Source organism: Furipterus horrens, unplaced genomic scaffold (genome assembly GCF_987537825.1).
Source record: "Furipterus horrens unplaced genomic scaffold, mFurHor1.1.pri manual_scaffold_10, whole genome shotgun sequence".
NCBI classification, from domain to species: Eukaryota; Metazoa; Chordata; class Mammalia; order Chiroptera; family Furipteridae; genus Furipterus; species Furipterus horrens.
Window position 1 is genome coordinate 37628466 of NW_028327180.1, and position 26336 is coordinate 37654801.

The window sequence follows — 26336 nt, forward strand, 5'->3', positions numbered from 1 at the left end:
AAAAAAAAAAGAATCATGAGGGTGAGGTGGTCTGAGCAGGGAGTACGGAAAGTGGGGAGTAAATGGATACTTCAACCAGATTCTGCTCCAAAGCCCTCCATTTCACCCCTACCCTAACTCCCACAGCTGAGTCTCTTTAGTCACAGATCCGACTTGCAAATCAGCTGAAGTTGGTTCCCCCAAATCATACACATGGTGTGTTAGGGAAAACATAGGTAGCTATCATGCATGTGCCCACTGAGGGAGCCTCGGGGGCACTCCACCTTCCAGTGCCAGCTCAGACTACAAATCAGGGTCCCTTTCTTGGTCTATTGAGAACCTTGATTTTCATGCTTTTTGTGGGTGGTTTTGCTGCTTAAAACATTCCCCATGGGTGCGTGGTGCCATGGTGCTGGCTAGTGTCCCTGGGTTCAAAAACTATTGGGACATGAAAAATATGTGTTAGATCAGCTACATTCAAGCCCATTTTACAGCACCACTGGCAAGTTCTGTTAATGAATCTATGATTTATGTGAAGTAAGGTGTCTTTAGACAGAAACACACTTGAAACAAAGTTAGGTGTTGATCAGTTGTGACCAGAGGCTGTTAGGAACCTATCCTTGCATTCCTCCAGGAGCAGGAGATCAGTGTTCGTGGTGACTTGATAGGATAGAACCTCTACAAATAACAAGAATCCACTGTTTCTTTCTTAGCTCACTACCCATCCCTTTATCCATCTGATCTCCCAAACTGGCCAGGGCCTGAGAGGTGCATAGTGGGAGCTGATCCCTTCCCTATCCTCCAGCCGTCATGATGGACTCACCCAGGCCGCTGTCCGCGGCTCTCCGCCGAGCATGGCTGGGGTAGGAAGAGTAATACTGGGATCCACTCTTGACGCCTGAGGGGGACAGTGGCCCGGGGCTGCTGAGGGCCAGCTCACTGGGCAGGAAACCAGCCTGGGAAGGGGAGGGGAAGTCATCACCAGGGGCTAGGCTGCTGTCTAGCACCGATCATGACCATCCAAGGGAGGACAGTGACCCCTGCCTGAGACATTTCTCTCCTGACACCTGTCATGCAGGGACTGCATGCCACAGTATTACTCTTAAGAACAGTTGCCACAAGTTTGAAGAGGAACCCTATTCCAGGATGCAGAACACACAAACGTGTGTCTAGGTGTCAGTGAAATCAGGTTGTTCTAGTTAGTGCATTTTTTCTTAAGGAAGATGGTTTAATTCTATGTAATGAATTTGAAAGGGGCTTTCTTCCCTTGGGAGCATGAGTGACTGGGGTTTGAGGCTCCATGCAAGTGGATGCTCTATCCCTGATCTTTCCATCTCTAAAATGGGCATATCAGCTCAGGGGGTGTCATGGGGGCCAATGGGGGCCTTATGAGCTCTGTCTTTGGCACAGGGCCTGGTGCCCAGTTGATGCTCTGCTGCCATTCTGGCTCATGTTTGATGTGCACACAGGTGGTGCCACTGGGGACAAGGTCTAGCTGCAGCCTGAGATTCAGGAGGCACAGGAATGAAACCCTTAGGTATGGCAGGGAGGATGCCTAAAGGGTGACCAGGAAATGAGGCCACATGTGACCACTGTGGCCAGTCAGTGTTGTTAGCCTTATAGTTGGAGCTAGCATAAAGTTCGCCTGGGTTGGGGGCCTGTGGGGTGAGCTCTCTAGGAGGAGCAAAGGGCAGGGCCCCAAGGCTGCTGGGCCAGCCTCAATTTCTCTGAGTACAGGTGTTTCTGAGCCCCTCTAGCTGTATATAGTGGCCCCCAGGTTGGGGAACCATGAGGCTGTGGGCTCCCTTGCCTTCCCCTTTCCTTGTCCACTCCTGGTCCGCTCAGCCTGACCCTGGACCCAGTGCTATTTTAGCTGCTACTAGAAGAATGACCAGCACTTGACTCAACCAGGGAACCCTTCCACATATCAGGGGAGGAAATTGTGACCAATTTGTTTAAAAATTTTAAATGTTGCCCTGGCCATGTAGCTTGGTTAGAGCACTGTTCCAATACACCAACGTTTGATCCCGAGTCAGGGCACATATAAGAGTCAACCAATGAATGCATAAATAAGTGGAACAACAAGTCAATGTTTCTCTCTCTAAAATACATAAATTTTAAAAAATTAAAAATTTAACCCTGGCTGATGTAGCTCAGTGGACTGAGTGCCAGCCTGCGGGCCGAAATGTTGCTGGTTTGATTACTGGTCAGGGCACTTGCCTGGATTGTGGGCCAGGTGCCCAGCTGGGGGCATGAGAGAGGCATCTGATTGATATTTCCCTCGTACATCAATGTTTCTCTTTCCCTCTTTCCCCTCTCTCTAAAAATAAATAAAATCTTTTAAAAAGTTTAAAAATTTAAAAGGTGGGTGAGAAAGGGGTGGGTGGAGCAGTGATTATAGCCTCCAACCCCTGGCCAGTCCCCGCCCACTTGCAATGCCCCTCCAGTCTGGAAATTGGGGTCCAACCCACCCCGTTCTCTGGGTTCTGCAGTTAGCTGGGTACCAATGGGCCCCAGAAGCCCCCACCCTACACACAGCCTCACCTGAGTCAAGCCCCCAACACCTGCATCTCTCCCGAAGGCGGTATATGCGCTCCGCTCACCACCTTTGCCTGGAGGGGAGAAAAGAGGGTCACTCAGAGCCAAACCCAGGGAGGTCACATCCCAAGCACCCGACACACGCCTGCATACAGCAGGGGCTCCACAAGTACATAACACTGAGAAAACCAAGGTGGGATGCTGGTCTCCCCATGGGACTGGCAGACAAGCAGGGGTCCAGCCAGATACCATCCCTCCCTGATGACCCATGGGGGCATATACAAGTCCACCAAGCCCCCCCACATCCTCCTCAGTACCCTCTGCCCTCCGAATTTCATCTCCTCCATTCAAGGTCATGAGATTTTTGACTCCACAGGGTTTGGGCTCCCTGGCAGGGGACAGGATGGGGTGTACCTCAAGCCTTCAAGGTTCAGCACCCAGGCTCCTGCTGCAGATTAGATCACAAACCAGCATGTGACTAGGTGAGAAGGGGACCCTTCCCTGTGTGAGGTGACACCTTGGGCTTTGGGGACACAGCCTGAGTGACAGGCACCAGTGTGGACTCTTGCTGCTGTACAGATGCCTGGATCCAGCCTTGCCTGAAGCAAGTCCCTGGATCAATCAATAGGTGAAACATTTAAGTCTTTTCTGGCTTACACGGGGCACCAATATCAACGTGAGCAAGGAATCAGAACACTCAGCTGACTAATTTGTATTATTCCCCAACTAGGGGGGAAAATCTGATTTATTTTAAAAGTACAATTTCAACTAGACTCCTAGGGCAAAGGCTGCTGGGGGCAGGGAAAAAGGCCATGCTCCCATCCACACACCCAGAGCCCCTTAGGGCAGGTGACACTGGTCCTCTTAGGGATGAGCAAACTGAGATCAGTCCAGTGAGTAAATGGGGGTGGCGTCAGCACTTCCTCCCTCCCAGGATGGTTGTTGAGAGCAAAGCTGGCAGGCCCAGCCAGGGGTCTGGGCTCTGCCTGGAAAAGCGGCTTCACCTCCCAGACTCGTAGCTCTCCCTGCTAGACAGGGCTGCCATGGTTTAGGTCCTGCATACATCAGGTGCCAAATATGAGTTTCCAAAGAAGGGTGAGGGAGGCAAGGAGAAGCTGAGGCTCTGGGAGGGGACCCTGCTAGAGCCATGAGCCCCATGGGCATACATTAGGCACCTAATCCATACACTGGATCTGCATTATCAGGGTATAAGGGTGGAAGGACGACAAATAGCAGAGAACACAATGACCAGAACCTCATGAGGAGCCAGATTAGGCTGAGGGCCACATGGTAACAGGCTGGCCCCACCCCTTGGGGAATAGGGCCCTTACTGTCTACCACCCTGCCATGGCTACCATCCGGCCTGTGAGCCACACCAGCCCTACCAGCCTCATCCAGCTTAGTCCAGAGCTAAGAAACAGACCCACCTCCCCACTGGGCTTAGTCTGGGTTCCATGTCATGCTCATTGAGCTCCTTGGCCAGAGGGCATGTGGTGGACCCGGGACACAGCTAGCTCTGGACCCTGTTGACCAGGCTCAGCGTGGGAAATGCCTGTGCTAGGAAGAGGTGGGAGGAACAGCAGAGGGGAACAGCTGCAGGTGCAGAGGCCACCATAGGTCACGTGGGTTGGGCCTTACTTCCTGGTCCAAGAAACAGGCGCAGACTCTTGCTATGCACATTAGGTGAGGGGATGCTGCCCCCCACCATTATTCCTCTCAGGTCACATGTGCCCGTCCAGCCCTACTGTGCACCACCCGAGTCAGTCCTGGGCCTGGCAAGTGGCAAATGACCTGTGTGGTCTGGCAGGTGCTGTCCCCTCAGGGTTCAGCACAAAGGCCTCTGGGGCTCAGGTCCCCCACTGACTAGTCAGTCACGCCAAAGGTCCTATCCACACGTCCACTTCCCCAGCAGCCACCTTAGCCTATAAACCACTAACGACGGTGCTGAGACGAGCAGATTCCACCTGGCATTCACATGAAGGACACCATCTCAGGACTCAGACAATGAACTAAAACCCCACTTATAGCCCAAGCTCTGAGGTGGGAGCTGACTCAGGGTAACAGCATTCAACCCCCCGAGAGATGCCAGCTTTGTAGTCACCCCAAGTCTCCCTCAGAACTAGAAAGGGGGTGCAAGGGCTCAGCAGGGAACCTGCCATGGTCCCTGGGTGGGAGGGATGGCACATGGGACAACAGTCAAGGCCCTGACAGTCCCAGTGGACAGAGCCTTGACCAGCCCCTGACCAGCCAGACCCCTGACAGGTTCCTTCCTGCTGGCCTCTGTTGATCAAGATGGGGGGGAAGGGGTGTGCCTGTGGGACCTGGTGCTCTGGGCAAGATCTCACTACCTGCTACAAGGAAGGTTCTATGAGCATCCCTGTATCATGGGTGGGAAACCAAGGCTAGAGGGGGACAACCTCAAACTGGCCCAGTGGGTGATACTCGAGTCCAGGCCTGCCGAGTCCTGATTCTTGTGGTCAGGGAGAGCAGGCTCTGATTGCTTGAGTCACTAGGATGCGCAAGTCAACTTACTGGTGGGGAGTTGGTCAGCCCCCACAGACTCGAGGGGTCTAAGCCATATTACCTGCAGCCTCTGCTCCAAGTGAACATCTGGAAGTGTTGCTGTTGAGTGTGCTGACCATGCCCCAGGGTCCCTATATGGGTGTGGGGGAAGGGATCGTGTTCCAAGGACACTCACCTCCAAGGCCTGGTCCCAGGAATGTGGACGAAGAGAGGCTGCCATGGGATTCACTGAAGTGGGTGCCTTCGCCGTATGTCTGCTGAGAAATAGGTGGGGATGAGGGGTGCTGAGACACCCTGTTTTACAGCTGGGGAAAACAGGCTCACTTCTAACTACCCAAGTCATCACTCTAACCCACATCTCTAAGCCCAAAGTCCCTGCAGGCCAAGATGGTGTCTGACCTCCCCCTTTGGGCCTTAGTTTCCTTGTATGCTCCCCTCCCCTGGAAAAGCAAAACCAATGTCTCAGGCCCGGCAGCAGCTCCTCACCCGGCTGGGATCAAAGGAGCTGTTCTGGTCACCAGTGGCCCAGGAACCTGAGGTGGGCCGGTCCTCCAGACCTGCAGGACAGGAAGAGAGAGAGGGTCACTCTTATCCCTGCCCCGTTCTAAAGTCAGCTCCTCACCATCTCAGGGGGTGCCCTCACTTGATTCAGCATGCTTTCTGGAGCCTACTCACACTCACCCAACTCTAGCCCTGCCCAGACATCACTGTCGGTGGCAAGTGCCCCAGACCTGGCACTTAGTATACCTCCAGGTCTGCAGCTCAATAAAAGATTCCACCAGCTATCACTGCTGGCAAACTCCTACCCATTCAACAAAATCTTAAATACCACGCCTACCCTGGGCAGAGCTCTCACTCACACTGAGCCTCCCTCCCCAGCCCCAGGCCTCTCCCTCTAGACCAGCCCTGACCACAAGGGCTGGAGCATCTGTGGCAGGCTCAGTCTCTGGCAGGCTCAGGCTCTCTTGATCCTGTGAGGAAGGTTCCTGAGGGCATAAGTAAATGGATCATGTATGATCAGCTTAGATCTTGGGAAAATGCACTCCCCTTGCCCATTCCTGCCAATTCAGGAGGTGGGCTATCCCTTTATTGAAATAATAGCAGCAGTTTCCACTGACTACCCACTAAGCACAGGCTGGCAGCCCCTCCTGGGTGGAACCAAATCCGTATTAGGGACAAACCAAGGTTCCTGTCACTGGCCTGCCAGGCTGGGAGTCCAGAGACCCAAGGTGTAGCCTGGGTTAACCAGCATGGGGAGAGGACAAGGGAGGGCGGGGCCTTATCTCCCTGGACATTCTCCCAGGCACTCGCCCAGGACTCAGAATCTTCCCCATGGGGCAGGAAACCTGGGCCTACATCCTTTCTGGGCCAGGGCTCCCAACCCACTCATCAGGGACCACAGAGCACAAGGCCTGGACAAGCAGAAGGAGAGCAGCCCCAGGCCCCTTCCTATCTACGCTTCAGTTTCCCTCCTCTGTAAATGGGGTTGTGAATAGGCCCACTTGGTAGAACTGGGAAGGGGGGACATGGGAGGAGGGGGCCATCTGTATCAGCACAACCCCGCTCCCACCCCACCTCCAACCCAACATGATGGAGTTCCCATATACCCCATCTCGAATCATGAACCTCATCTCCTGCCCTCCCCTGCTCACCTTTATCAAAATTTCCTTCAAATTGAATCCTTCTATTTCAGTGGCATTATGTTAATCATTTCCCCCAGAGAACTGGTGTTTAATTGCTGTCTAATTTGCATGATTATGTAATTAATCTCCCATTCTGATGAATATTCATACATCTTATTTAGATTTTATTTTCTAATAAAAATTTTCCAATGTGATTATAGTGGGGAACCTGGCAGGGGGGGCCTATGGTCTCCAGAAATCCATTCTGTGGCCTGCCAGATTTGGGGTATCTGTACCAAAAGGCCCTGAACCCGGGAAGGAGAGCAGCTCGGGAGGCAGGGGTGACCTTGGGTAAAGTGCCAGTGCCCCTGGAGCCTCAGTTTCCCCTCTATGTGCATTTGCCTGTTGTCCCCACCTTCTGGAGCAGCACTCACTCCCTAAGTCCTGGCAGTGGTGAAGGGCACTCCTGGGGGACTCCCCCATCACATGGGCCCCATGAGTGCCTAGAAAGGGCCTTTCTGGAAAAAGCCATTCCCCAGCCCCCACATCTCCTATAAATGACAAAAATAGGGACAGCCCCTCCCTCCCTCATTATTAACTCCCCCATCAAATAATTTATGCACTTAAATAACCCATCCCTTGTTCATATTCTAATTAAAACATACCAATAAAATAAGACATTCTTGTCAGAGTGTAATTTTTTAAAATGATATCTCTCTTTCTAAAAAAAATGCTGGATGTGACATGCCGGTGCCGGGGTGGGGAGGCGCCCTGGAAAAATCATCTACCCACTCAGATAAAGCCCAGCTGCTTCAGGTAGAGGGAGATGCAGGTGGAGCAGAGTGCATGTGGGGCCCAAGGGTGCTGCCCATCCACCAAGCTTCAGTTCCAGTTCAAGTCAGCTGGGGGTGACGAAGCTGCCCACCAGCCAAGGTTGCTTTGGGATGACAAAAACTGCTGTAGAGTGGGTGGTATAGTTGGCATCCCAGTGGAATCACCTCTCCACCATGTGACTGAGGGCTGGCCCTTGCCTGATGAACTGGGGGGAGTGGCCTCTGAAAGACACTCAGTAAACACTGGCTGGGACCAAATGGTCCATGTCCCGCACAGGATTCCTCTGGGGCAGGGTCAGCAAACCAGGGCACCCTTAGACCAAGTCTGGCCCCCAACTGCTTTTATAAATATAGTTCTATTAGTACACAGCCACACCCATTTGACCCCTACTGTCTACGACAGCAGAGTATAGTAGTTGTAACAGAGGCTGCCCAGCCTCCACACATGCACTGCCTGGCCCTTTTTGGAGAAGATCTACTGACCCTGGTGAGTGGAAAGATTCTAGGAGCTGGTTCTTTCGTATAAAGAAGCCTGACCATCAGAATTTGGTACAAGGAGCAAGCAGGGTTACTGTGTGGGACAGGCAAAACCCAGATGGTCACGGTGCTTCGTCCCCTCTCCTTAACTCAAACCCCTTCAGGTACAACCAGGTGGTTGTCCACCTGGCCTGGGGGTTTCATTCTGCAGCCCAGTTCTGCAAGCGCCTCCTCACCAGGGAGCTCGGTCCCCTCTCCCCTTCCCTCACTCTGGTCTCTGACCCACATTGGCTGGCACCAGCTGCATCCGTACAGTGGTGCCTTCCCAGGTTTCCTGACCACACTACACCCTAGACAGTCCAACAGAGATTTCAGAAGCAAAACATGGCTCTCCTCTCTCCTTCTAATTCCTGCCATGACTCCCCACTGCCCTCAGGGCACAACCAGGCTCCTCCCTGACTACCCCCAACACAAGAGCAGACCTCTGCAGCTGTCCAGCCCTGCCCTGGTGGTCCCCACACCTCCTAGTTCTTCATTCCCCTTCAAGAAAGTCACCCTGAAGGTGTCCTTTCAGCCCAGGGCCCTCTCTGCGACCTCACCATCCCTGCACAGGGCTGGCCCCCTCAAAGAGCCTCCACATTTGTTTTTCGCGTCTTCACTGCATCCACAAATAACCTGCCTTCAACAAGACCTTCTGCCATGATCACAATGTCTGTCCCATTCAGTAGCCACATGCAGCTGCTAAAGAACATCCAACTCTGTGATTTTAATTACCGTAAATTTAGATTGCCCTATGTGGCTAGTGGCTGCTGTATTGGACAGTAAGGCCCTAAAAGATAAAGCCTAAAATAATAATAATAATAATAATAATAATAATAATAATAATAATAATAAAGTAATTACCATGGACCATAATCACATCTGAGAAAAATTAACAACAATGCCTTAAGAGCAACTCTTCGGCCGCTGCTCAAGTAATTACTTTCTTCTTGGGTTTTATCAGGCGGCTGATGTGACCCCAAGTCCATCTGTTCTCTCTCCAGCTTTTCCCTAAAATTAAAACCCCCAAGAAACCAGATGGTGGCCATATGACTGACCTGCCTGGGTCTGGTCCTGCAGTGCCTGGGGTCTCACAAGGGTGATGGGGGGTAGGGGGAGGGTGGTGGTGACAGGATCATGGGTTTGAATTTGGAGGCAGCACGTCCTCTTGAGTGGGACTGTGGGTTCTCACCACTAGTGCGGAGGAGTGTGTGCCAGCAGCTTATTATTTCATACTTACAGGAAAGCTGCAGAGAGAATGCCAGGTTGTGCCCCAAATCCAAATTCACTGTTTATATTTCACCCCTTGTATTACGCCCTGTTTATCATGTCATATGTGCTCCTGAAATGGGGAGCAGGAAGCAGAAAGGTGGGGCCCCTTGCTCCCTACCCAAACAGATCTGAGGCTGGAGAAGTGAGTAGAGGCCACACTCCACCCTTTCTAAGAGAAAGGGGCTGCCAGCCCAACATTTCCTAAACTCCCAGGGCAGCAACTACCCAACCCTGGGGCTTCCCTAGTGGGCAGAGCCAGCCCTCAGATGAAGGGTCCCACAAATAAGAGTAAGTGATAGAGAAACGGGGTCCCTCAGCTGCAGAAGCTGGCCCACCCCCCACTTCCTGCAAATTTCAGATCCAAGACCAAAGTGATAACAAAAAGACTCTCTCCTGCTCCAGTCTCAAGTGGAACCCATGAGGTATACCAGGGTGGGGAAGAAAGGATCTGCACCCCCATGTCCCCAAATATGAGCTCAGAGGCCAACCTGCAACCTCCCTGTAAGAAACAAACACAAGAAGGAAACAGAAAACATAGCCCAAACTCTGGATTTAGGATTTATCTCAGGAAACAGAAGCATATCTAAGACAGCAACCTCCACACATCTGCAAGGAAATTACAGAGCACACGGTTCTTTGGAAGAAAGATGAGATTTCAAAGAGAGGAAGCAGGAAAAAAAGAAAAGAAGTTCATGCAACAAATTCACAGGCTTTAAAAAGCAGCATCGAAGAAAGTGAATGCAGAATGGATGGAGCAGAAAAGGTGATCACTGAAGAGGAAGTAAAGTTCTATAAACGCCCCCAAACACAGGGGAGAAGGAAAGAATTCTGAGACAATGGACATGAACATCTAAATGAGACACACGAGATTCAACATTGGGGCTGGCATCCCCAAAGGGAACAGAAAAATATCCCAAACTAGAGTGGAAGACATAGCTGACCAAGCATTTCTGAGATAGAGACCTTAAGGGCTCATTGGTAACCCCCCAAAATGAATGAAAAGGCACATAATGTTAAGATAAACATACGCACATTCACTGTATGTCATGGGGAGACAATGGCATGCAACCTGTGCTGAACAGGTGGTGGTAAAGGTGGGATAACTGGTGGACAAGGAATTCTATTCCCAATTGTCACGTGCAAGGCAAACATTACCCTGTTCCATTGCTGGAAATCATCCCTGAAGACACACTCCAGACTGGATGGGGCCAAACACAGATATGTAAGTCAGGTGTATGTGATGGGTCTGGGGAGGGTGATCCCATTAGCCCTTAAGTAAAGACATTACTGCAACAAGAACAGGCCTGGAGACCTGCAGGTTAAACCATTTCTCATGGTTTATCCCACTGGATCCTTGAAATGGCTGCTAATATTCGCATTTGACAGATGAGAAACTGGTACAAAATTTTGTCACTTGCTCAAGGTCTCATAATAAGCAGCAGTCATTTTTCTGAGCAGGACACAAATATATATACATAACTTTGTTAATGAAGAGAAACACTTTTTAAAAAGTGGCAATTTATTTATACTGAACACCAGGGTGAAAAAGAGATGCCGAGGCTCAATCCTCCACTTTCCCACAGGAGGGACAGGTGATTTTGCTTCTAGGGTTGAAAGAGTAGAAATGAGACGTTTCAGCACATTCTCTAAAGCCATGAAAATAATCACCAGTGAGCTGCAAACCAACACAGACCTTTCAAAACCAATTTCCAGAAAATACATGCCAGACATATGTGACTGCAAAAGGGATTATAAAGACAAGAAAACCAAACATGAAAGTATGGAGGAAAGGCTGAAAATGTAAGCTTCATAATTAATTTCTTGTAAACTAAAGCAACAGCACCTACAGAAGACATTCTGGAACAAGCAAATCCAGAAGACCACAGAGAATTAGCTCCACAAAGAGAGACCAAGGCATGAAACCAAAAGATGGGATCATAATATTCATCTAAAAGTCTGACTTCATGAGGCAAGTGCTCACTGAAATAGAGGGTGGCTTTTCACAAGTGACAGGCTGGACCCACAAAGAAAGCCCCATTGACCCAAGTTTCACCTGCCAATAATCTCATGTGCAAATAAATAAGTAGGAGCCCAGGGAACACTCAAAGACTAACAAAAAAAGAGGGGAAACAAGATGGCTCTCTTAATGTCAAACAGATTTAAAACCCGAAATTGTGGTCAGGTACGGAACAAAGACCTATGGCTCCGTGGCCAACTGACCCTCAAGTGCTTGTGAAGAATGACAAAGCGGCTCTAATTCAGTGAGAGCAGGAATGCTCTGTACCATCTGAACAGGTGCTACAGCTCATGCTGCATCAATTTCTGCATTGGTGACCTAGAATAGAAATTTGCCAATCCTGGGACAGACACTCCACTTCCAACCGGGAAATTAGAAATCTCTAAAATAATAACTCAAAGATAAAAAATAAATAAATTATCAAGTATCTTTAAAACATAAGGAAAATATGCATTAGTGAAACCAATGGGATATGGCTGAAGTGGTCCTTGGAAGGAAATGTATAATACTGGACTCTTGATTACTAAACAAGAGAACGGATGTCAACAAACATGGTCTTCAACTTAAAAATCAATAAAATAAAATAAAAAACAGGAGAAATCAAGATGGAAAAGGGAAAAGAAAAGCAGTCAATTGATAAATATTGATTTAACAATAAAGCAGATTAGAAGAAAGATCAATAACAGGTAAGGAATGAGGAAGCGAAATCAAGGACAAAAGAATAGAAAAAACATGTAGATTTAGGACAGACCAAACACTACCTCCTGACAGTACAAGGACATGTGACTTTATATGTGATGAAAGAATGCAACATTATCCAGTTTCATTTATTTACTTATTTTTTTTTTTATCCTCACATGAGGGAATTTTTTCATTGCTTTTAAAGATTTTATTTTACTTTTAGAGAGAGGGGAAGGGAGGGAGAAAGTGAGGGAGAGAAACATCAACATGTGGTTGCCTCTTGGAGAGGCCTACAATCCAGGTATGTGCTCTGACTAGGAACTGAACCAGCAACTCTTTGGTTCGCAGGCCGGAGCTCAATCCACGGAGCCACATCAGCCAGGGCTTCATTGCTTTTAGAGAAATAGGAAGGCAGAGAGCGAAACATTGATGAGAGAGAGAAACATTGATTAATTGCCTCCCGAATGCACCTGGACTGGAGATCATAAGCACCTGACCAGGGATGAAACTTGAAACCTAGGTATGTGTCCATACCAGGAATCAAACCCACAACCTTTCAGATACAGGACGACACTCCTAACAACTGAGCCACACCAGCCAGGGTGCAAGATGAGCCATTTTCAAATGTGCCTAAAATAAATGATTTTTTTTTTCTGCCTAAGAAAATGATAGAATGCACAGGAGGAGTGAACAAAATCTCAACAGGCTGATGGTAAGCATGGGGGACAAACAGTGCAAGGCCAGTTTCCCATGTGCAGAGGGGACATGGTACTTACACACTGGAGACTGTTCTTGAGAAACTGGCTCAGAAACACAGCAGTGCCTAGAGCCACAGGCTAATGTGACTTAGGAACACAGACAAAATGCAAGACAGATCTAGATAACAAAGAATGCAGGCGAAGCACGAAATTCAAGGAGCATCCAGGGTGACAACCATCAGCGGACCCAGTGAAGGAGGAAAACCAGGGGCCATTCTGAGACATTCATTGTGATGGTCATATAGGACAAGAGGGAAACATCCTTAACAGGATAAACACACAGAGAAAGATCAATCTTGACTCGACAGCCAATGTCATGCTTGGTCCTGCTGACAACAAGCAAAGAGCAAATGTTATATGGTCCTAGAAACACCAGCCAATGCAAAAAGGGACATGGCACCTGTACTGGGACAGGGGAGCCTAGGTGTCTAAGGATGGGTGACCTGGAAAACTAAACCAAGGCGAAAATGCAAACATTTAAGGGGGGGTCGCAGGAGGTGACCAGGTGGAAAACATGATTAAAAAGATCTCCAAACCACAGCACAGAAATTATTGGAATACCCAGAAATAACCCTCACTGGAAAAGTATGCGACGCGACCAAATTTTTAAAAACTATATAAAATGACTAAGTGCGTTATACTTCAACCTTCAAAGTTTATCTTAAAAACTACTAAGGAACAAATAAGAAAACTTAAATAAGTGGCAAAGATAACAAATTCTTACAATGGGAACACAAACAGTTCTTCCCAAACTTAACTATGGATTTAACATATCAAAATCCCAACAGGTTTTTGGGTTTTTTTTTTTTTGGTGCTGGGGGGATGTGGGGAGAGAAAACATGACATGGAAAAGAATCAGCATCTCTGAAAATATGGGGGAAAATAGCCTGAAAATGAACAACTGAGGCAGGACTATAAAAACACCATAAAGCTATAGTAATAAACTGGGTAGTACTGAGGTAGCAACAGATAAAAAGGTAAAAGGATGAAAAAAAAATTTATGGGTAATTGGAATTCAGGAAACTCTTCAAGGTATTTCAAACGACCGAGAAAGGTTTCCTTGGCCCTGACCAGGTAGGTCAGTTGGTTAGTGTTGTCCTGAAATGAAATGCCAAGGTTGTGGGTTCGATTCCTGGTCAGGGCAAATACAAGAATCAGTAAGTGGAATAACAAATTGATGTTTCTCTCTCTCTAAAATCAATCCATCAGTCAATAAAAAGAAAAGTTTCCTTGAATTTATTCTGCTGTTCTAGAATTTTCTAACTTAAATGCTTAACCCATTTCTTTTCACTCTCTCTGCTCTAATGAGAGCACCAAAGGCTATGATTCTTCTCCAAGTACAACTGTAGTTACACTAAATAAGTTTCAATGTGTTTCTGTTGCTGATTTCTATCTATTCTGTCTTGGCTGTTTTAATTTCCCCCTTAACCCAAGAATTGGGTAAAAAGGAATTTTGATCTTTTTAAGTGCTCTGACTTATTTCTACTTTTTGGTATTTTATTTCTAGATTTGCTGCATTGTCCTCAAAAAACACGGTTTATACTAGTCTTTTCTTTGTTGTTCTTAAAGGTTTTCATTGTACCCAGTATGTGGTTGATACAAAAGGGGCGTGGACCCGAATTACAGGGCACTGTCTTTAAATGATGAGTGCTTCTAACTGGAGGTGCCCTCAGAACCGCTTCCAAGTTCTTACAGGCCCCATCCCAACCTTTTCATCAGGGGTTCTGGGTCCAGGGCACGGGGTATCTGTTCAGAGCAGCTCCATGTGTGCACTTAGCTGTTAGCTCTTCCTCAATCACCATTAAGGTTTCTCTCCCGGACTTACTTTTCTTCTTCTCTCTCTTTCTTTAAAGATTTTATGTATTTATTTTTAGAGAGAAGAGAAGGCAGAAAGAGATGGAGAGAAACATCAATGGGTTGCCTCTTACACGCCCCCAACCAGAGACCTGGCCCGCCACCCAGGCATATGCCCTGACCAGGAATTGAACTAGCAACTTTTCACTTTGAAGAATGACACCCAACCAACTGAGCCACACTGGTCAGGACTTCCCCACTTACTTTTCATGTCTTTGCTCTGCCAAGGATGGCAAAAGCATGCTTTCCTACTCTCCAGCATATTTCCATTACATCTCAACCTGATGTAATGAGAAACAGGCACATTCGTGACTGTCACATGTGCACTGCAGAATGGACTGTCATCCAGGTCCTTAGGATTTTTCAGAAATGGCCCCAAGGGTAGAACACATCATAAATGAAATACTTGATAACACTAAAATTAAGCCAGTAAACCACTGAGACAAATAAAAAACCTCCATTATTAACAATAGTTGGTAAGTTGAGAAAAAACAGGTGCAACATAGATCACAAAAGAGCATCCTTCCTATATAAAGAGTTACTGCAAATCAAAAAGATCAATATAGGGTATGGGTATGGGATACGGGGAGTCAGCATTGAGTGGTTAGCTGGGATGGTTACTAAACCTGACTTTCAGTATCTCTATAACATGGGGATGATAACAGCACCTATTTCATTGACCTGTGAGGATGGAGAACTCACAATCAATGACCCAGTTTGGGTACCTGGTATACAGTGCTCAGGAAATGGTGACCTAGGTCATTGTTGATTAAAAAAACTTCATCAGGCAGAAAAAAAAAGAACCATTGAAATAGCCAACAACGTGGATGGAGCTATAGGAAATTATGCTGAGTGAACAAAGCCAATCTCGAAAGGTGACAAGCTGTGTGGTTCTGTGTATATAACATTCTCAACATGACAAAATGTGAAGATGAATAGTAAATTAGTGGTATCCAGGCGCAAGTGACTATGAATGGGCAGCCAGGGAAAGATACTGGGGTAATGGGACAGCTCTGTGTCTCAGTTGTAGTGGTGGCTTAATGGACCTACATGTGGGACAAACTACGCAGAATTATACACACATGCATGCATAGGCACACATGCACTGGTGAGACCTGAATAAACTGTGTACTGTACCAAGGCCATCTTTGCAATTTCATATATTACAGACATGCAGGGTATCTCGGGGACTTGGGGTCGGGGAACAGGACATCTCCGTACAATTCTTTGCAATGTCCTTTGAATCTATGATTATTTCAAAATAGAAAGTTAGCCCTGATCAGTGTGGCTCAATTGATTGGGTGTCATCCCGCAAAGCAAAAGGTCGCCAGTTTGATTCCCAGTCAGGGCACATGCCTGGGTTGCAGGCTTGCTCTCCAGTCGGGGTGCATTTGAGAGGCAACCGATTGATGTTTCTCTCCCTCTCTTTCTCCCTCTTTTCCCCTCTCTAAAAATAAATAAGTAAAATCTTAGAAAAAGAAAGTTAGCTAAACTAAAAAGTTGATAGACCCCCCCCACAAAAAAAAGCAGGCTCAAGACAGTAAATGGGAAATTCATTGAAAAGCACTCGATGGCCCCAGACGGTGTGGCTCTTAGTTGGGTGTCTTCCCACAAACTGAAAGGTTGCCAGTTTGACTCCTGGTCAAGGCACATGCCTGGGTTGCAAGGTTTGTACCCAAGTTGGGGTACATGCAGAAGGCAACCGATCGATATTTCTCACATCAATGTTTCCCTCCCTCTCTTTCTCCCTCCTGTCCCCTCTCTCTAAAATCAAAAATAAAAACTATTTTTTTAATAAAAAAAGAGCTCATATGGCCCAACAGCTTTTGAAAAGGTAATTACCCATTGTTAATCAAATAAGTGCCCACCAATGACATGTTCCTTTTCACTAATTAAATGGAAAGAAATTTCAAAAGAGCTCATGCTCATTAAGGAGGACATTTCACAGTGAATACAGGTCCACAGCCAGCTAGTGACTTTCCCAGAGGACAATCACACACACCTGTGCAGGGTCCTTACAAAGATGAAATGTGGAAGCCATCTCTCCTAAGTGTTAAGAGTTACACCCAAGCATATATTAGATTTACACAAACCAAGAAAGCTGTGAAGAACTTAAAAATAGAGACACTTCCTTTGGTCCAAAAGGAACATTCCCTGATGTCTCAGGTGGCCTTGAACCGCTGTAGTGTTTCACAGGGTATGCATTGTCACTTAAGAGATCTGTGCCTCATGGTTTCCGAAAAAGGAAAGGCTGGAAAAATTGTTTTATACATCTTTCAACAATCCAGAAAACAACTAGAAAGCCTCTGCCTGGCCTGGCACTGGGTGGTCATCAGCACTTCTCTGACACCATTTTTTAAAGACAGAGATGGTCTGCTCAGTTGGTGGGAGCATTGTCTTCAATACTACATGGTTGTGGGTTTAATTCCTGATCAGGGCAGACACAAGAGGCAACCGATAAATGCATGGGAGGAATAACAAATCCATGTTTTTCTCTCTGTTCTCTATCTCCCTTCCTCTCTCTGGAAAAAATCAATTAGCCCTGACTGGTGTGACTCAGAGGATTAAGCACCAGCCTGTGAACTGAAAGGTCACTGGTTCAATTCCTAGTCAGTGCGCATACCCTGGTTGTGGGCCAGGCTCTCATTGAGGTGTGTGAGAGGCAACTGCTCTCTCACACAACGATGTTTCTCTCCCTCTCTGTCTCCCTCCCTTCCCCTTCCCTAAAAATAAATAAAATCTTTTTTAAAAAATCAATTAAAAAAATTTTTTTTAAAAAAAGCAGAGATGGCTCGGACATTCTAGGCAACACTGCCCTGAGACCCCAACATTCCACTCAGCTACTATCAGACACCTCCTATTTTGGTCCAGGCTTATTTTCAGATAGGAAGTAACCTTTTGGAATAAATTTTAAGAGAAGCAAGTTTGACGTAATGTCAACATCACAAAAATGACAGACCAGGACATACAAGGAGGGGTGATGGGCAGGTTGTGGCTGGGGGAACTACAAGCATTTGGAATCTCTTGATAAATGGCGGTGCCCTCCTTAAGCTAACATGGCCTTATTGATGAAAGAGGGGTTTGGACAAGACCCTCCCAGTCCAAAGTGGTCAGGGCAGGGCCTGCAGCAACTATGGAAAATCAATCTGCAAATATTTACAAGGTGTCCCAATGAGGCTAGGCTGGACGTCCAGTAGGAAGCCAATATAGGCATGGGGTGTCCTGAAGGGGACCCTTAGCCTGGGCCATGGCTTTGGCTACTTAGGACTGTTGGCCTTGTGAGCGGACACTGGATTAGGGAAGACAGTGCAGGGCAGAGGCCCAGGGGGAGATGAAGGCACATCTGTGCCACCCCCACCAGGAAGCCCCCAGGCCCTGATCCTCTGCCCAAGGCAGGGAAGTGATAGAATCCCAGCTCCTGTGGGCTATTTCAGGAGAAAAGGGACTTGGGGATTTCCACTCCTCAGGGAGGACTCTAGTTGGCCCTGCTGCCACTTCCTCAGGCAGAGAGGAAGGCCAGTGCAGGGCAATGGGGGTGGCAACACAATGTTCCTCCCTTTGGGGTGTCGGCATGAACATAAACCACCCCCACAAAACCCTCTTCTAACTCCAGCCAGAGCTCACTGGATATCCCAATGGAATTCAGAAATGATAAGACAGAACCTTCTGTCCTGGATCTCAGAGACATGGAAGGCCATGGTGCCAATCATGGGATCCCAGAAAGATGCCGAAGTCCACACAGAGTGCCACAGGTGCTGGAGACTAAAACAGCCAGCCTTCCCAAAGGCTCCCCTCAAATCCTCCCAACAGCCAGAGTGAACTCCCCAACATGCACATGGCAACTCTCTGCCCATAGCCCTTCAGGGTTCCCACTTTCCTCAGGGTGAAAGCCCAAGTCCTCACCACAGCACACAAGGCCCTGCACAACCTGCCCCATCCCCTCTCTGCCCTCACATCCTCCCTTTCGCCCTGTCATGCTCACTCCGCTCCAGCCACACGAGCCTCCTCCCTATTTCTCCAACATGCTACGTGCCAGGCAAGGTCCTGACCCAAGACCTTTGTAAGTGCTATTCCTCCGGCCTTGAAGCCTCCATCACGTCTCTGGAAACCATCCCCAACTGGCCTGGCTTGGCTCTGCTTCCTGACCCCTGTTGTAGGCTCCTTCAGGTCATTCTGTCCATTCTCCCACAGCCATGTCACCAGCATTCGGTGTCAAGTAGAGTGACTGACTCGTCCAGGTTTGCCTGAATGTACCCAGTTTGAACGCTCAAAGTCCCAGGAACCCCTAATCCCCTTGTATACAATAAGGGCCTAATACATGCTCCAACGAAAACAGCCGGGAGCTGGGCCTCTCCCACGGCTTGCAGGACTGGGAAGATTTGCCAAGATCTAGAGTTCCACATCATGCCCTTTTTGGACTTCAGTCTCCTCCTTGGAGATGGAATGGAGACCCAGGACCCTACTGGGCAAAGAGGACCTCAGAGACTCAAGTCCCTGCCTCACACAGGACCCCCTTTTGAGTGTTATAGACGCTTCCCACCTCAAGGCCAACGGCCCAGGCTCCAGGTGCAGGATAGACGCTATGACAACCTCCAAGCTCCCTCTGTTAGATTCAACGCAGGTCATGCAACTGTTACAGCAGCTAGTTCTCAAGCTTTCTGTCCCCAGCCCCCACTCCAGCTGCTGGACCTGGGCACTGCAGGCACTGCCCCCCGACACCTCCTCCTCTGGCACCCGGTCCACAAGCCTGCATCTAGCCTCAGCCCCACTCCACCTTCTAGGTCTGGTGCTGCACACCATTCCTGCTCTGCTCCAGCCCACATGCTACACACTCATCTTTTCGTGCAAACTCACAGCCCCAAGGTGGCAGGGTCCTACCTGAGCCTCCAAACTGGGCACCAGCCAGGGTGGTGGGCCGGCCTTTCCCATTGGCCACCGGCAGGGGGAACATCTGTGGGGAGGGAGAGAGTGGTGAGTGGGGTAGGGGGCACATCCGGGGATGCAGCTCTGCCTATGGGTCCTGCCCCATCAGAGGGGCCAGGCAGAAAAAGGCAGCCAGGGGTCCCCTCACTGCACACCACCTTAACCAAGGCTCCTCTTGAGAGCACAGCCCACCAGTGGCAACAGTATCTAGCTGAAGTTAAAATCAGCTGTTTACACCAGGCTTGTAATTTTTGGAGTAGTGTATCCTACTTAGTACTTGATACAGTTTACCTGCTATTAGATATGATATAAAGTTTCAGCTTTAAAAAGTGAAACCATTTACAATTAATAGGTAGATAGGGCCCAGCCCCTTCTTGTCAGCCACCATGTGCACAAACCTTTCCTGTCAAGACTGGAGTCACCTCCTGTGTGCATAGCAGGGACATGGGGAGGACAGCCAGGCTCCACCAATGGGACAGAGAGCATGACCCAACTGAAGTATCCTTCACATGCTGAGCTCCGTGCTCAGCAGCTGCCTGAGCAGCCCTCACTGCACCCTAACTGCTGATGCCTATCCTTCAGATTGGGAAACTGAGGCTCAGAGAGGCAGGAAGCTGAGGAAAAGGCTATACCCCCCCCCCCATGATTTACTGGGTGGTTCCCTGGATGCCACCATCCCTGCTCAAACACTCGGTGTTAATTCCCTATAGATTAAACAGCTTAGCAGTGTTAACGGGAAAACACAACATCAACAAATCCTTTGCCACAAAAACCAAACACATGTCTCTGCCATGCCCCACAGATCTGGGTTTAACAGATTCCATTTGGGGCCCAAGTGATTGAGTGGCCAGAATTGGGGTAATGGCTTGCTGGGGAATGGCTGACGGCTCCCCCAAATATTCTCAGGCCAAGGAGGAAGTGAGGATGCAGCTCCTCCCACCTGTGGGTGACTCTCATGTGGGCACTATGAGCCCTGGAAGGAGCCCAGGAAGTGGGATCCTGTCCCACATGACCCACCCTACAGTAGGGAAAACTAAGGCCACATGCTCAGCTAGTCCTGGCAGTAGTTAGAGCAGAGACTCACAGGAGGGATGGCAATGGGTTCTCATAGGGTCTGTGCCCTTTTGGGGATGGGGTGGGGTGTGTGCATGTGTTTCTGTGCTCCCTCGACTGTGCCAGACTCCCCAGGGCCTTATTCTCCAAAATGGGTTCCTTTCTCATTGGGGAAACTGAAGTATATGTTGGGGGATGGGAGGAAGAAAGAGAGGGACCCAGAACTGGGGATTAGCAGCCAAGCCCCTGGGGTTTGTCTTTGTTTTGTCCCCTGGAGTGCCAGGGGTTCTGCCATCGCACTTGCCACAGAGGGCAATGGGCTATGCCTTTGAGCACCACCAGAGTCATCATCAGCCCAGATAGGGCACATACCCCTGGAGCCTCCATATTCTCTTCTGTGAAATGGACTTGGGGTTCTGACCACATGGGATGTTGTGAAACCCCAGTGCACATGGGGGCCTCCATACACAGGCAAGTCTCAGAGTGGTACCCAGTCAGGTCACAGGACAAGTACTGCCCAAACTCCTTGTCCTCCAAGACCCTCATAAGACAGAGGAACCATCTTGGGCCCACTCAGGAAACATCACTCAGAGTCAAAGTGCCCTCATCACCTTCCTTTTCTAACCCAGAAGTTTCTTTGTATTTAATTCTGACTGTTGCCTTTCCTACTTTTGAGAACCTGGCCCAAAGACCTGCTTCCCTTTAACTCTCTTCTGTTTCAGTCGAAAAACAAGGTGTTTCAAAGAAACAAATAAACTCAGTTTCTCTGGGGACACTATAGAGAGAGAAAGAGAAGAGAGGATGCGAGCAGAAATAAGAGGCTACCTCTGAGCCACTCTCCTGTAACGAGAAGGGAGGATGAAAATCAAGCTCTGAGATTCTCTGAGAAGAGACACTGGGCCCCTCACCCTCTCAGCCTGTTTCCTCATCTGTGAAATGGGTTGGTTTTTTAGCTGGGGAGAGGGAGATGTTCAGACCCTCTGAACAAAAGGGGAGGTGGCCCTGACTGGTGTGGCTCGGTTGGGCATGGTCCCCCAAAACTTGATTTCCAGTAGGTGCACGTGCACGAGAGGCAACCAATTGAAGTTTCTCTCTCACATCGTTTTTTCTCTCCCTCTCTTTCTCCCTCCCTTCCCCCTTCTCTCTAAAAATAAGTAAAACCTTAAAAAAAAAAAAAAAGGGAGAGGCAGATAAGTTGTTCAGGGCTCTCAGATGGTAGAAAAGGGGCCAGCTCTAAACCTATGCTCCCTACCCCCCAGCAAATCTGTTCTGGACCAGTAGTCTGTGACTTGTCAGTTTAACAAAAAAAAAAACAACTGAGCTGTACCCCTAGTTACTCAGCCAGGGAGGCAAAAATAAAACGGGGCTTAAAAATACGGGCCTGGCCCTTCCCAAGCTACAGGCCCACTGTCTGAAGGGCTGTGTTTTTCCACAGGATGGCTGATGTTTCAGTTTGGGGACTTGTTTTTGACCAATCTCAGTGGCCTGAGCCCAGTACCAGTGGAGGGTTAAATTAAGACCGAAAGAATCCTCCCCCAACTTGTTTCAAACCAAAATGGTGCCTGGGTGGGGGTAGGGAAGGAACTTAGGGAACTGTCCACGCTGGGTTCCCCAGTTTATGAGGAAACACTGATCACCAGGACACCCGTGACAGATGGCCCACTGCACAGATGAGCAAACCAAGGCCCGTGGTTCAAGGTGCGCTCTAGCTCCCAGCACCTAAGGGAGCTCTGTTCTGGTTTCTGGCCTCACCAGGCCTGTCTAAGCTCTGTGACCTCTGAAAGCCAGCACCCTCTCTGAAAACTCCACTTGCCTGGCAGGGAAATGGGCTGTTCGGAGTGTATCAAACCACCTGAAATACAAGGATCCCCACCTTCCCCCACAGGGCCCACCTCTCCCCAACAATAACAATGGTAGTAATGGTAGTGATGGCTGAGCACTGCCCCCAGATTCCCACACTCCTCAAAAGGTCTCTTCAGGACACCTGACTGCACTAGCCACCATGTGGCTCAAGAATTAAGACCATGGACACCACCATTTTTTTTTTTAATGCATGATGTAGCAAATAACCCTGATCACACCCATTTTACAGATCAGAAGGCCAAGGCCACGTGTACACACAGCCAAGCAGGTACCTCAGAGGTGAGCCTCCCCTTGGAGGCATTGGAGGCTCTGGGTAGCCCCTCCCACTCTCCGGGTCTCAGTTTCCCCACCTCTAGAGTGGCAGACCAAACCCATTCTGTGCCTGAGCAAATGTCTAGGTGACAGGTGCCTTTGGAAACCAACAAGGACTCCAATTATGCATAGTGCCATGTTAGCCTGCCCGTCAGAGGGAAACCCCAATTCCCCCAGCCCCTCCATCCAAACAAGTGTTAGGCCTGGCTTTTATGGGTGTTTCAGTTGGTCCTTCTTTCCTAGGAATCCTGGGTGTATAAGGAGTGTCTGAGAGGCTGGGAGAGCCTGGCTTACCATGCTGAAGTCCAAGAGGTCACTGAGCTCCTTGTCTGTGCCCACAGGCGCCATTCTCTGCGGCTGGTTCATTCTCCAGCTGCAATGGTGGGCTCAGGGGCTAAGATGGGTACTTCACTCCTAGAGATGGCCCTGTGTGGTAGCCTGTGGCGGCTGGACGGTGGTTGTGGACACGGGGAGCAGCAGAGACAAACACATACAGGGAAACAAGAGAAAAAGAAAAAAGGTTTTTGTGACTGTGGCCTAAGTAGACAGATGGAGAGTAGGAGAGCTGTTTAAAAAGCCCCTCTAAACCCTGTGGGACTAGGTCCCCCTAGACTGAGTCCCTTCCTGACCCTGAGGGTGGAGGCAGGGCAGCCAGAATGCCAGGATTCGGTCCCCTGGAGAGACCCCTCCCAGAGCCCTGGGAGTTTTAACTACGAGGGGAGGGAGAGTGAGCAAATATAGATTTCCTAATTCCCTCTGAGACCACCAGAGACTCAAGCTGCAAATTTTAAACTGGAAGCAGTCACTTCTCTACGTTCTGGGCCGGAACCTACCCTTCTCAGACCACATCTCCCATCTCCAACCACCCCCAGGTTTAACCAGTCGGCCACCAGCCAGAGGAAATTTGCTGACACCCACCCCCCAGGCAGCTGTCACAGCATGTTGAAGCCTTGGTCACCCCTAAACTCAAAGTGAAAGAAAACCTCAAGAAGGCGAGGTCCCTGCCTACTTCATGATTAAATCAAGAGGAGCCCAGCACAGGACCTACCCTCAAAGCTCCCCCTCACCTCCTCCCCCTCAAAAAAACAACCCAACTCAGAAAAAACAAAACAAACAACCCGAGGTTGTTTTATTGTCACATTGTATCCGGGAATTGTATTTAAGCAACTTTAAAAACATCCCCTCTCCCACCCCTGGGGGAAGCAGGTCCTAAACCAGGGTTTTCATTCTGTTCCAGAGCAAGAGTGAGGGATCCACCTGCCAGACCCCATTTCACCCCCCACCCCCCAGGAAAGGGCTCAGAGCAAGTCTTCCTCGTCCTGCAGACGGATAACGAAGCCCCTCTGGCTTCCTCCCTGGGTCCCCAAGTGGTGGCAAGGTGGCCGTTGGGACACCGCGGAGGAGGCTGCGGGGAGAGGGGATTCCGAGGCCGAGGGAGACCCAACTTCAGCGGTGGAGAAAACCCCCGCTTTGTTTATCAACTGGAGACTGGGTGTGAAACGGATGCCCCTGCGCATACCCTCCCCCGCTAACTTTTTTCTTTTGGGGAGGGCATGTGAAACTGACTTTTTGAGTACGAAACCGCAATTTTTTGTGAGATAGTTGAAACCAATTTTAAGAGAGACTAAGGTGGGGGACTGAAACGGGCTTTTACAAGGGAGCTGAGACTTTTGGGGACTCCTAAGGTGTTTGGAACCACTTCGAAGAAAGGCGGGCACGGAACGTCTTCCTTTCAGGGGGAGGCCTGGGAAACCAACTGCCTACCCCCCACAGCCGGTGCAGGCGGCGAGGCCCGGGAGTCTTTTGAAGCTGGGGCGCCACCGCTCCACTGTTCGCAACCCCGAGCCGTCGCTGCCGCCTCTACCCTATTAACGCGGAGCAGATGTTCACTCCGCAGTTCTCCCAGCCCCCGGTCCTCAACCTGAGCCTCAGTTTCCGCGGCCGCACCTTCTCCACTCAGACAAAAGGACTCTCCCTCCCTCACACGCTCTCTCTCCAAACTCCAGCGCCCCGCAGTGCTCCTACCGGGGGAGAGCGCGCCCCGAGGACCTCGCCACAAAGTTGGAAGGCCCCTCGGGCGCCCCCTGCGCCCCTCCCCGGGCTCCGGAAAGTTTCCCGAAGTGGCCAGCCCGGCCGGGGAGGGGGCGCGCGCGGGCCTAGCGGGCGCCAGACCCTGCGCGTCGCCCGCCCCAAGGCCCGGCGTGCAAAGTTGGAGAACAATGACTCCCGGCCGCCGCCCCGCGCCCAGCCCGCAACGGGGCGGGGGTGGGTGGGTGAAGAACGCACCCTGGAGCACCGCCCCCTCCCCAACTTCCCGGTACCCACGGCGTGGGGAAGCCCGGGGCAACTTTGCACAAAGCCGCGCGGCCCCGGGTCCCGGTGCAGTTACCTGCTCAGAGCGGCCCAGCCGCAGCGCACGGGGAGCGGCACACGTACGGCCCCCCCTCCCCGCACAAAGGGGCGCCAGCTGGCCCCGAGGGTCGCGCGTGGGCGGCGCGTGGCCCGGCCCCCTCCCCGCGCGCCCGTGCGCGTTCAGGGCACTGGCGGAGGCGGCCTGCGTGGAGTACGCGATGCCGCCGCGTCTGGTCGGCTCTGTCCAGCCCGCTACGTCCGCGGGCGCCGCCACTGCCTCATCTTCCTGCGGCGGGAGACATGTTCCGTCCCCCGCCCGTGCGCCGGACACGCCCACTCCAAGGCCCGCCCATGGTCCGCCCCGTCCGGCGCCACCGCGAATCCCTCCGCCGTTGTCTCCACCGCACCAGCAGTATTCCTCGCCCGGCTCGCCCTCCCGCACGCTCGCAGGAAGCCGTTGTGGCGTCGCAGAATCCACAGTCTGGGAGCGGGGACGCCCTGGGGATCCTTCTGCAAACGGCGCGAGGCGCGGGCGGGGACTACTTTTCAACGCGGAGGCGCACGGGGATAAGAGGTAAAGCAACAATGACGCGAGGGAGAAAGGACCGTGAGATGGAAAGATAAGGCAAGCGGTAGTGGCCAATCAGAAGGCGAAAAAGCATGATTGGCGGTTCCATTTAGCCATTCGTGAAGAGGCCACTCCCTCTGTGGGCAGCAAAGAAAGAGGCGGGACTCTCCGAGTTAAGGTCCTCGAGAAACGGCGGGGGTGGGCTTTGCAGTTTTACTCTCAGGTTTGCGGAGGCGCCCGCGCGGCCTCTCGGGCTTAGTCGTGTCTGCGTTCCTAGGGCTGCCCCCGGTGCTGGGTGTTGCGAGCGGGCAACTCAGGCCCAGACCCAGGTCCAGAGCGAAGGAATCAGACCCATTTCATGGGCAAGGAGGCCGAGGTCAGCTCAGTTTCAGGGTCAGAGAGCCCCGCGTGGGACCTGAGCTGTACTTCTTACTCGCTGGGTCTCAGTTTCCCAATCTGTAGCATAGAATTTGGACCTGAGTTTGTACAGGACTAAAGCCAGATCAGGCCTTCTGATTCTCTTAGTAGGTCCCAAGTTTTCCTCACAGCAAGAGGCTTTTGAAGACCACAGACCCTACAGAATGGGAATAATTATTATTATAAATTAAATAACACTCTTTCATGGCTCCCTGTGTCCCAGGGAGAAAGCTACACTGCCTGCAGGCCTGAGAA

General features: G+C 50.1%; 1 protein-coding gene across 12 annotated transcripts in view; it reads right to left on the reverse strand.

Moving 5' to 3' along the window:
• Positions 1–25417, reverse strand: part of TCF3 (transcription factor 3) — a 37235-nt gene extending 11818 nt beyond the window's left edge. For 9 of the 12 annotated variants that reach the window (XM_090289198.1, XM_090289192.1, XM_090289196.1 and 6 more), the window contains exons 1-7: positions 25134–25417; positions 23039–23191; positions 19472–19544; positions 5527–5597; positions 5216–5297; positions 2524–2591; positions 803–935 (exon numbers count right to left, since the gene is read on the reverse strand). In XM_090289198.1, the coding sequence (XP_090145324.1) occupies positions 803–935; positions 2524–2591; positions 5216–5297; positions 5527–5597; positions 19472–19544; positions 23039–23110 (499 nt within the window). In that variant the 5' untranslated portion in view covers positions 23111–23191; positions 25134–25417. The remainder of the gene's footprint in view (positions 1–802; positions 936–2523; positions 2592–5215; positions 5298–5526; positions 5598–19471; positions 19545–23038; positions 23192–25133) is intronic. The other 3 variants (XM_090289193.1, XM_090289195.1, XM_090289191.1) reach the window with 1 other exon arrangement.
• Between the last annotated feature and the right edge of the window lie 919 nt (positions 25418–26336).